This window comes from Bactrocera oleae, unplaced genomic scaffold, assembly GCF_042242935.1.
Source record: "Bactrocera oleae isolate idBacOlea1 unplaced genomic scaffold, idBacOlea1 ctg00000011.1, whole genome shotgun sequence".
NCBI classification, from domain to species: Eukaryota; Metazoa; Arthropoda; class Insecta; order Diptera; family Tephritidae; genus Bactrocera; species Bactrocera oleae.
In genome coordinates this window covers 187,501-200,000 of record NW_027212754.1, presented here as the reverse complement: position 1 = coordinate 200,000, position 12,500 = coordinate 187,501, and the positions used below count along the sequence as shown (strand labels likewise).

General features: G+C 45.9%; 1 protein-coding gene, 1 non-coding gene and 1 pseudogene across 2 annotated transcripts in view; all 3 read right to left on the bottom strand.

Annotated features, from left to right (window-relative positions):
• The window catches only part of LOC138858635 (protein qua-1-like), a 40,191-nt gene extending 37,208 nt beyond the window's left edge, over nt 1-2,983 (bottom strand). Inside the window, exon 1 of the mRNA XM_070112824.1 lies at nt 2,588-2,983. Within this exon, the coding sequence (XP_069968925.1) occupies nt 2,588-2,983 (396 nt within the window). The remainder of the gene's footprint in view (nt 1-2,587) is intronic.
• A 5,549-nt stretch (nt 2,984-8,532) lies between these two features.
• Nucleotides 8,533-11,292, bottom strand: LOC138858645 (large subunit ribosomal RNA; annotated as a pseudogene).
• A 502-nt stretch (nt 11,293-11,794) lies between these two features.
• On the bottom strand, nt 11,795-11,973 carry LOC138858649 (5.8S ribosomal RNA). Its single transcript, XR_011397690.1, has one exon. It is a non-coding gene; the product is annotated as a 5.8S ribosomal RNA (ribosomal RNA).
• Nucleotides 11,974-12,500: the final 527 nt, after the last annotated feature.

The window sequence follows — 12,500 nt, the reverse complement described above, 5'->3', positions numbered from 1 at the left end:
TCCAGCACTTTTCCAAGTACTGGAAGGAGACTGATGCCCCGATAAGAGCGAGGATCACTCCTGATCTTATCAGGGGACTTCAGGAGAGGTACAACCCTAGCAATTTTCCACTCGCGTGGAAAATAACCCTCCCACACGCACTTATTATAAATGGCCTCCAAGTATTCCGGAATGAACTTCCACAAGCTTTTGCACATCTCTCCGTTCAAACCATCAAAACCTGGGGACCGTTTAGACCTGACCAGGCCAAAGGCGTACCCCAACTCTCCATCGTCTAATGGAGGGACAGGTACCTCTTGTGCTTGAGGTACCTGAACCTCCGCCCTAGGAAAGAACGCTCCTAACAAAGCCCCCGCACACTCTCTCCACGTTGATAACATAGTGTCACCAACGCGAAGAGAGGTAACGTCCTCCCTCTTACGACCCCGGCAGATCCTATAGACCTGACCCCACGGGTCGTCCCTATTCTCACTCACGAAACTCCTCCACTCCTCTTCTTTAACTTTTACCAACATATCCTTATATTCCCTAGCAGCACAACTAAGTTCATGCCTAAGCTGGGACAGCCTGTCAGAATTTGACCGCCGAGCGCGTTGAAACTTTCGCCTCAATCGCCTGACAGTCCTCCTCTTCAAGGTTAACTCATGCGTCCACCACTTAATTTTCCTAACGATAAAACTTTCACACTTTCTAAGTACCCTATCATTAACCCCCCACACTACCTCATAAAGACGAGCAACCTGCTCATCAACCCCCAAATCCTCAAACGCTCTAAGCGGTATACCCAATACCGCTTCCCTGACAGATCGTCCATATTGGTTCCAGTCGATACCAGAGGTACGCCATCGCCGCAATGGACTCTCATACAGCGAGGGAGGGGATTTGGGAGTAACCATAATTTGGATCAAATTATGATCACTCAATCCCCACCCTCCCTTAACCTCCCATCTAGCTACGAACGCCCTATCTGCTGCCTGATTCATAAGCGTCACGTCAATGTCACTCACGCCCCCAGGCCCATCAAACGTGTACCATTCACTCGGCTCATTCACAATGTGGAGGTTTTTAGCCACCACCCATTCACTTAATGCCTCGCCTCGACTGTGGCTTTGATATCCAGACGAATGCCGGGATACCTTACTAAACCACATCGAAGACGAGGCATTCGCATCCAGCCCTAGGATAAATGGGCTACTACTCGCAAGTAGTAGTAGCTTATCCATGTAGCCCAGGTAGGGCTCTAGGGGCTCGCTAAATTTGCAGTACAAACTAGCTACAATCAGCCTACCGAACTCCCCCTCTATCGCGACACATACACCCAGTTGTGAGGAATCCACAACTACACAATCGTAGTTGGGATCACTCACAACAATTGCAGCATTAGCCCCAAGGTCCGTGAAGACCTTGAAACTACCAGGAAGACCCCGAACCACACCATTGGTGGCGTAGGGCTCCTGGAGTAAGGCAATGCCGCACCTCCCCTCAGCCATACACCCCCCCAATTCACACATTACGGCATACGCCCCCTGGCAGTTTAACTGTATAATCCCCCCCATCAGTGTCTGGCGAGGGCGCGCTCAACAATGCCACAGTATATCGGGCAGACAGCGGACATCATAAGATGCCCAGCTGGTCTACCCTTGAATGCGCAGTTGCGGCAATGGAGTGCATTGACGCAACTGGCAGCTCTGTGGCCTTCCTGACCGCACCTCCGGCAGACATCTGATTTGGCCCTACACACAGCCACTCTATGGTCGAAACTCATACACCGGAAGCAGCCAGCAACGGGGCTATCCGGTCGCACCCGGAAGGAGAACCACTTGATGTAGCACCTACCTGCCTCCAAGAGGGCGGACATCATTTTGTCCGTACCCTCAAGGACGACATTGGTGCTACCATCAGGGGCCACCTTCCAGGGACGACTGACCATCCTCACATCTGACCTCTGGGACGCCGGGCTAAAATCCTGAAGGTTCAGCCGGAGTAACTCTTCCATGAACTCATCATGGGAGATCTCCGTGTGAACCCCCTGGACTACAACCCGAGGACCCAACTTCCGGTTGACAGTCACGTCCAACCCCACCTCCCCGAATTTCGCGTTCATCGCAACTTTCTCCCTCTCTAAAACAGAGGGAGTGCGGATAACCGCCCCACCACCCTTAATTGGCCTAACCTCGTGGATCCTTACCCCCAGGGAAGGACCCACCTCCTTAACAACTTTTTTAATGACTTCCTCAGAGGAAGCTGCAGGCCCCTTACTCCTAACCACAACTGACCAGGTCTCAACAGGCTTCTGCGCCACCGGTGCAATCGCCTCCAGTACAGGTGCTGGGGGCGGAGGCATCGGTGCCGATGGAGCCGGCATTGACCTGCTCGGCGGCGAGGAGTGTCCTCCACAGCCTCCTCTAAGGGCGTCAACTTGACCACGAAGATGGGCATTCTCGGTTACTACCGTCATCAGAAGTGCCTCGTATTTCGAGGCAAGCTCCATCAGCCCCTTCGCGGTCCCTATAGCGAAATTTTCGGCCCCAAAAACTACTTCGCTTAGCTCCGCCGAAATTTTCTTAATAGCCGCGACATGGCTAACCGCACCACCCCCGACAACAACAACCCCCTTAAGAGCACCACGGTTGCTCGCGCCGCCCTTGCTCGCGCTCGTATTGCTCGCGCTCGTTTTGCTAGCGCCCGTTTTCTTCGCGCCCGTATCAACGCGCGCAACACCCACTTCGCCCTCGCCCGACTTTGCGGGGTGAACAGCCGCTTTTTCAGCGGTGTCACCGTTATCGCAACCGCTACCACTACCGCTCCCGCCCTCATCACCCCCCGTTTCTGCCGGCGACCCCAAACGCGCCTTCCGCCGTGGCGGGGACCTCACCGATGGCCTCACCGCCTCGTCTCCCGAAGTGTCCACCGTTACCACCGATGGACCGGACTCCTCACTCCCAGCGAGGGATTTAACCCTCCTCCTCCGTGGTGGAGGCATTCTTGCCTTCGGACGCCCTTTGGTAGGCTGATCCGCCGAACTTACCACTGACGCAGATGGCACTAGTTCAACAGATGCCGAAAACAGCCGCTCGCCAAGTACGTGCAACTGAACGCGCTGGAGAAAGTATCTCTAGCGCAGACCCGCTCTATAGCAGCGACGACCCAAGCGGACGATTAATGCGTTCTCGCTAGGGTACAGCCCACAACTCCAGCCAAAAGGCCTGGACAGAGGTCACTCAAATTGACCGCCGGACGGATCAATGTCCCCGTAACGGCCGCGAGTCGACCGATGTGGCGCTGGACCGAACCGATCCGTGGGTTAAACGCACACTGCTACGACCGTTTGTCTGCACACGGTACACTCACTTCGACACTGGACAGACGCTGGTACCTTTTGAGCAATCCTGCTCGAAACCTGCTGAAACTGGCCAACTGAACACCAGATGCCCAACACAACACTCCAAATAGGCGACTCTGCCGGCAAAGAATACCAACAATACGGCACTAAACTGGGGCTATGCAAAAAGTCCCCCACCAACAACAACGTGAACGACCACGTTGCGGTAGCACCTAAGGTACTGTACACAATATTAAAAAATATGTACTTACCGCTATTCCACCGAAAAATGCCCAAAAAACGCGCCAATTGTGCCCTTGCACGAAAAAACACACTCGCGGTCACGTACCCGAGCACTAACAACAAAACGCGAATACTCGCACAAAGCGAAATTCCGCAAGAAATTGTAGCAACAATTTCACACACTCGACAAGCAACGGTGCTTATGCTAACGCGTAAACAAATATCGCTCAAAAGAAAATACCGAAAAATCACCGAAAATTACTAATCACAACGATGCGCACGCACGTCTATTCGCGTCGGAATCCAAACAACGAATGAATGAGTAGATAGGGACAACGTCCGGTGTGTTTAACGTGAGTACCTGCCGTCGACGGCCTTATCTCACGGCGCTCAAAAGCACAGCGTATCAATACAATGCGTTGATCAGCGCCCCGAAAATGCTAGGCATTTTTCAGTACCGATTGGTAGTGTGGAATGGACACACTACACACCTTGGTGAGGTTCGAGGCCTATCTAACACCTCTGCCGTACTTTGGGTCCGGCACCCGGTTGCAATGCAACTCCACATTGAGTGAACAAAACACTCTTCCCGCATTTGGGCATCAACCACAACCACCACGATACTCCCCGAAGGGCCAGTCCGCATGAGCAGGTTGGAGCGAACTCCAAGGGCCCCTGCTCCCCGTGGTACCAGAATTAAGTCTCCGGTCAGACCTCGTAGCCGAAGCTACTACCAGTTGAGCTTCCATACTGCTCTGTACTGGTGACCAGGGATTAAATCCCTACCCCTTATCTTTCACCCTTAATCTAACCCCTATTTTCAGCTAATTGTCTCCGCCGCCTGAACAATTCACGCGCAAACCTATCAAACGACCCTAACTGTTCGGTATTTGGACTAGTGGAGATCACACCGCTGACGTCTAATCGTCCATTAGTCCAACTAATCCCCATTCCTTCAAGGTTCCTAATGTCCGAGTACATCGGGCAGAGCGCAATAACATGCGCCCAATCTTCAACACGCGCCCCACACATACACTCTGGCGTGTCAGAAAGGTGCCTCTGATGCAGAAATGCGTTCAGAGGACCATGTCCAGTAAGCAGAAAACCCAGGCTCAGACAGAATCGGAAGTCTGGGTTTTCTTCTACAAACCTAACGTCCCGGATGTACCCATAGGTCACCCTACCGTTAGGGCTATTGTCCCAACGGTCTTGCCACCTTATCTTAACCCTGTCCTCTAGAAGTCTCTTGCTTCCTAGATATCCTTCCCTCTCTACGTCAAGGTCGGAAATCAGGTTATTCTGCAGCAAGGACACACTCAAGCCTCTTCTTAACCTGAATGCAACAGCACGCTGTATGACAATCAGGTCAAGAGGGGGTGCACCTAACAAAACTTGCATCGCATCCGTTGAAACGGTGCGACACACTGGCAAACAGGCTAGCAGCATACAGCGCTGCACGGAGAGTAGTTTTTGGCGACCGAAGACCGTCGTGGCTAATTCCCACCATACTGCAGCTCCATAAGTGGCACAGGCCACAAATAAGCTACGATATATGGTGCGAACCGCACGACGTCCGAGGCCCCAATCACTCCGTAAAACGCGCCTGACCTTGCCGACAGTCGCCAGCAGTCTTTCTTTCACGCTAACCAAGTGTGGTGTGAAACACATCCTTTCCCTCATGGTCAACCCCAAGTATTTGACTTGCGTCATGTATTTGATGCTGACCCCATTTACACGGACAATCGGTGGACGAGCCGGCGACAATCTGCCCTTAAGCAGCATTGTGACCGTTTTGTCCATTGATATGTCCACACCAACACCTACACCCCAGCTGTGGACAATTTCTAAGAATCGTCCTCCCGCTCGCTCTATTTCGGACCTTGAGTGACCTTCAACTAAAAGAAGAAGGTCGTCCGCGTACGCACAACACTTGCATACTGGTTCAAGTTGTCCAAGCAGAGAGTCCATCATAAGGTTCCAAATATATGGACCACAGATGGATCCCTGCGGGCAGCCCCGAGCCACCCCAATCTCGACACTCCCATTCATTCCTACGATTGAGGCTTTTCTGTCCGAAAAGTAGCTGCGCCAGAGAGTAACTTCCGGGCAGCCGAGCTCCTCCAATCGTTCAATCACCCTATCCCAGATTAGGTAGTCAAAAGCTCCCTTAAAGTCAACAAATATGCCAAGGACATATTCGTTGACGTTCTCCCTAACGGCACTCTGGACATACATCCAAGCATCCTCTACACTGCGTCCTTTCCTGAAACCATACTGCCTATCCGACCACATATCCCGCGTTAGATCCTGAAGTCGTTCCACCATAACTCTCTCCAGTACTTTTCCCAGCACTGGAAGGAGACTGATGCCCCGATAAGAACGAGGATCACTCCTGATCTTATCAGGGGACTTCAGGAGAGGAACGACCCTAGCTCTTTTCCACTCCCGTGGAAAATATCCCTCCCACACGCACTTATTGTAAATGGCCTCCAGGTATTCCGGAATGAACTTCCACATGCTTTTACACATCTCTCCGTTCAAACCATCAAAACCTGGGGATCTTTTACACCTGACCAGGCCAAAGGCGTATCCCAGCTCCCCTTCATCTAGTGGAGGAACAGGTACCTCACACGTTTGAGATACCCGAGCCTCCGCCCTAGGAAAGAACGCTCCTAGCAGAACCCCAGCACAGTCTCTCCACGTTGATAATACAGTATCACCAACGCGGAGAGAGGTGATATCCTCCCTCTTACGACCCCTACAGATCTTGTAGACCTGACCCCATGGGTCGTTCCTATTTTCCCCTATAAAATTCCTCCATTCCTCTTCCTTGGTTTTGACTAGCATTTGTTTGTAATCCCTCATCACACAACTAAATTCATACCTAATCTGGGATAGCCCATCAGAGTTTGACTGTCTAGCGCGTTGAAACTTTCGTCTCAATCGCCGGACAGCTCTCCTCTTCATCGTTAGCTCTTTCGTCCACCACTTAAGTTTTCTCACTCTGAAGCTTTCGAACTTTCCGAGAACACTGTTGTTCACTTCCCACACTACATCGTATAGCCGAGAAATTTGCTCGTCCACCCCAAAGTCTTCAAACTCACTAAGCGGTATTTCTAATACCGCTTCCCTGACAGATCGTCCATATTGGTTCCAGTCGATACCAGAGGTACGCCATCGCCGCAATGGACTCTCATACGCCGAGGGAGGAGATTTAGGAGTAACCATAATTTGAATCAAGTTATGGTCACTCAATCCCCACCCTCCCCTAATCTCCCACCTAACATTAAAGGTCCTATTTGCTGCCTCATTGATGAAGGACACATCGATGTCGCTCACACCCCCAGGCCCATCAAACGTATACCACTCGCTTGGCTCGTTTAATATGTGAAGACTATTTGCCTCCACCCATTCGCTTAATACCTCGCCTCTAGTGTGGCTTTGATATCCTGACGAATGTCGGGATACCTTACTAAACCACATAGAGGACGAGGCATTCGCATCCATTCCTAGGATAAGCGAGCTACTACTGGCAAGTAGCAGTAGCTTATCCATGTACAGCAGGTAAGGCTCTAGAGGTTCGCTGTATTTGCAATAAACACTAGCGACTACCAATCTACCGAACTCCCCTTCTATGGATACACAAACACCCAGCTGTGACGAATCCAGAACTACGCAGTCGTAGCTCGGATTATTCACAACTATTGCGGCATTTCTCCTAAGGTCTGTGAAGACCCTAAATCCTCCAGGGAGACCCCGAACCACACCATTAGTGGCGTAGGGCTCCTGGAGTAATGCGATGCCGCACCCACCCTCTAGCATACAACCCCCTAACTCGCACATTACGGCATAACAACCCTGACAATTTAGCTGTAAAATCGTCCCCATTAGTGTCTGGAAAGGGCACGCTCTACTATGCCACAGTAGACTGGACAAGCAGCTGACATCATAAGATGCCCAGCTGGTCTACCCTTAAATGCACAGTTGCGACAATGTGGTGCATTGACGCAACTAGCAGCTCTGTGGCCTTCCTGACCACACCTACGGCAGACATCGGACTTGGCCTTACATTGCGCAACTCGATGGTCAAAGCCCATGCACCGAAAACAGCCGGCAACAGGGCTGTCTGGTCGCACTCGGAAGGAAAACCACTTAATGTAGCACCTTCCCGCTTCTAAAAGGGCGGACATTACTTCCTCCGAACCCTCCAGAACGACGTTAGTTTTACCATCTGGCGCCACCTTCCAGGGGCGACTGACCAACCTAACGTCGGATTTCTTTGCCTCCGGACTTAAATTCGTACTGAACAGTTCTTCCATGAATTCCTCATGGGAGATCTCGGTGTGTACTCCTTGCACCACAACCCTTGGCCCCAACTTCCGGTTGACACTGACGTCCAACCCTACCTCCCCGAATTTTGCGTTAGTCGCCACTTTCTCCCTCTCTAATACGGAGGGAGTGCGGATGACCGCCCCACCACCCTTTATCGGCCTAACATCATGGATCCTTACGCCGAGTGAAGGACCCACCTCCTTGACCACCTTTTTGATTACTTCCTTAGAGGAAGTTGCAGGCCCCTTACTCCTGACCACAACTGACCAGGTCTCCACCGGCTTCGGCGACATCGGCGCTATTGCCTTCAGCACGGGTGCTGGAGGGGCAGGCGCCGAAGTCGCGGGAGCCACCATTGGTTTGGTCGGACGCGATCCCCCACACCCTCCCGTAAGGGCATCCACCTGCCCGCGAAGATGAGCGTTCTCCGCAATTATGGTCATCAGGAGTGCCTCGTACTTCGAGGCAAGCTCCATAAGACCCTTCATCTCGGAAACCTCTATATTTTTCCCCCCGAAAACCAACGCGCTAACCTCCGCTGTTACAGCTTTCATAGCTGCAACATGGGTGATAGCGCCACCCCCAACAACACCCCCAACAACACCCCCCTTATTTGAAATACGCTCCCCTTTTATACCTTTCTTCTTTTCTCGTTTTTCTCCTTCACTCTGTAGATAGGGACAGAGGGAATCTCGTTAATCCATTCATGCGCGTCACTAATTAGATGACGAGGCATTTGGCTACCTTAAGAGAGTCATAGTTACTCCCGCCGTTTACCCGCGCTTACTTGAATTTCTTCACTTTGACATTCAGAGCACTGGGCAGAAATCACATTGTGTCAACACCCGTTAGGGCCATCACAATGCTTTGTTTTAATTAGACAGTCGGATTCCCCAAGTCCGAGCCAGTTCTGAATTGATTGTTAATTGATAATCGTTATAATTTAAAAAGTATCTATACAATAATAAATCCTTTAGAAATTTTAGCAAGAAAGTTCCACAATTGGCTACGTAACTACTATCCGGGGAACAAGAATCGAAATTCTCTATTTACCCAGAACGAGTACATAAACCATGGTATTGCTTCCCAATCAAGCCCGACTATCTCAATCTTCAGAGCCAATCCTTATCCCGAAGTTACGGATCTAATTTGCCGACTTCCCTTACCTACATTATTCTATCGACTAGAGACTCTTCACCTTGGAGACCAGCTGCGGATATTGGTACGGCCTGTTGAGAAGTTTGCGTAACCCCACCATAAATTTTCAAGGTCCGAGGAGAAAATATCGACACAACAGTAAATGTCATGCTCTTCTAGTCCATCTACCATATCTCTCTTCGAAAGACTTCCATGGTAGTACGACTATAAAACAGAAAAGAAAACTCTTCCGATACCTCTCGACGGCTTCTTTATGGTCGTTCCTGTTGCCAGGATGAGCACAAGGCCCATTTTTAATAACAAACGGATACTCAACAGGTTACGGAATTGGAACCGTATTCCCTTTCGTTCAAAATTATTCAAGTGTTTAATTACTATGGAATAAAAATTCATTCATTTCATTTCATTAAAACTTGAAAATTTTCGGCTTTCGCCTTGAACTTAGGACCGACTAACTCGTGATCAACCACTGTTCACACGAAACCCTTCTCCACTTCAGTCCTCCAAGGTCTCATTCGATTATTTGCTACTACCACCAAGATCTGTACCAATAGCGGCTCCATGCAGGCTTACGCCAAACACTTCTAAGCACACCATTGTACCCTCCTACTCACTAAAGTTTCAAAATTTATAATCCAACCGAAATTGTATTATAAATCATGTACTTTAGCGGTAATGTATAGGTATACAACTTAAGCGCCATCCATTTTAAGGGCTAGTTGCTTCGGCAGGTGAGTTGTTACACACTCCTTAGCGGATTACGACTTCCATGTCCACCGTCCTGCTGTTTTAAGCAACCAACGCCTTTCATGGTATCTGCATGAGTTGTTAATTTAGGCACCGTAACATTACGTTTGGTTCATCCCACAGCGCCAGTTCTGCTTACCAAAAGTGGCCCACTGGGCACATTATATCATAACCTCAACCTTCATATCAAGAAAGGTGAGGTTCTTACCCATTTAAAGTTTGAGAATAGGTTAAGGTCGTTTCGACCCTAAGGCCTCTAATCATTCGCTTTACCAGATAAGATTATTTTACATAATTTTTAAATGCACCAGCTATCCTGAGGGAAACTTCGGAGGGAACCAGCTACTAGATGGTTCGATTGGTCTTTCGCCCCTATACTCAATTCTGACAATCGATTTGCACGTCAGAACTGTTTCGGTCTTCCATCAGGGTTTCCCCTGACTTCAACCTGATCAAGTATAGTTCACCATCTTTCGGGTCACAGCATATATGCTCAAGGTACGCTCCAGTTAGAGGTATAAATAATAATAAATTATCATTATACATAACTATATGGAACGCCCCGGGATTGAATTAATAATGTAATACATTAAAAATTAATCCCATTATTAATACAGTTAAGTTAATTTCGCCATTAGGTTTAATATAACCCAATGACTTGCACATATGTTAGACTCCTTGGTCCGTGTTTCAAGACGGGTCCCGAAGGTATCCTGAATCTTTCGCATTGTTAATCATATAAATGCATACAATTAATATTAAAATCAATGATAATAATATTATTGTAAAATTCAAAAGAATTTTAGCATTATATATAATAAAATCTATCAACACTTTATCAAATCATCAGTAATTATTCTATGTTAATAAGCTAAAAGCAAATTAATTTGAATAAACTTAAAAACCAATGATCTTTTGATAAATATTTTATTATGTTAATAGATTACAATGTCCTTATATGAAAAAAATGCACACTATTACTATAATATTTAAAATTAAATACTACAGTTATAATGATGAATTTTTCATAATGGATATTCAGGTTCATCGGGCTTAACCTCTAAGCAGTTTCACGTACTATTTAACTCTCTATTCAGAGTTCTTTTCAACTTTCCCTCACGGTACTTGTTTACTATCGGTCTCATGGTTATATTTAGTTTTAGATGGAGTTTACCACCCACTTAGTGCTGCACTATCAAGCAACACGACTCTTTGGAAATATCTTTCTAGTAATCATTAACGTTATACGGGCCTGGCACCCTCTATGGGTAAATGGCCTCATTTAAGAAGGACTTAAATCGTTAATTTCTCATACTAGATATTAAGATATTCCATACACTGCATCTCACATTTGCCATATAGACAAAGTGACTTAGTGCTGAACTATTTTCTTTTCGCTCGCCGCTACTAAGAAAATCCTTGTTAGTTTCTTTTCCTCCCCTCATTAATATGCTTAAATTCAGGGGGTAGTCCCATATGAGTTGAGGTTGTATAAAATATATTTTAGATTGATTTGTTTATTTTTATTTAATTTTTTTGCTATTTGCTATTTTAAAGAAATATATTTTTATATCTTGATTACTCAATATTATTCAATCTTTTCATCCCTTTTTAAAATTCATAATATAATAATTAATAAAATTAACAACATTATTCCTCCACATATCATATATTTTTTTTTATTATAAATTTTTCTCAATACAATAGAGTGAATTAATTCTAGAATAAAAATTTATTTTATGCTAGACATTCCTCTTATGTATTATTTAATATAATTTAAATAATGTTGAAAATTTTTTCTTTTATGGGAATACTAAGATTCTCATTTATCATAAATTTTCGTTCAAATATGAGGTATTCAAGAATATATTTTCTATATTTCTTTTTATGCTATTAATATTATGGATTGAAAAATACAATCCAATAATATGCCATATGCTTAAATTCTATTAATTGACTAAAAGAATAAGCAACTAATTTAGCATAGTCTTACAACCCTCAACCATATGTAGTCCAAGCAGCACTTTAAAATTAATTAAAGTACATAACAGCATGGACCGCAATATGCGTTCAAAATGTCGATGTTCATGTGTCCTGCAGTTCACACGATGACGCACAGTTTGCTGCGTTCTTCATCGACCCATGAGCCGAGTGATCCACCGCTTAGAGTGATAATTTTTTTGTATTTTTTTAATTCAAAGTCAAAGAATTTTAATTTATTGAAAGTATTAATAATTAATCAATAATAAATTTTTAATACATAAGTTTAAAACATCTTTCAATAAATTGTAATTTTAAACCCAAACATTTGCAGCTGCGCATGTCTTAGGTCAACAAAAACAGTAATACCTTTTATATATTATTTTCTTCTCTATTTGTGCGTTTTCTTTTTTTAAATTTTTCAACATGTTTTTAATCACAAATAGAAAATACCATAAAAAAAAGGTATTACACACGTTAATGTGAACAAGTTAACTTATCATTTATAATATTTTATATAAATATCACAATTAAATATTATTTTCTATATAAATAATAAGTACAGCTATATGTTTAAAGGTTTTTTTATTGCGTTCAAATACAATGTATGCGAAGTTCACAATATAATATATATTGTCATAATGCATTACAAGGAGTTAAAAAAAAAAAAAAAAACAGAAAAACATTCAAAACATTGTATAATTCAAAACATTTTGAA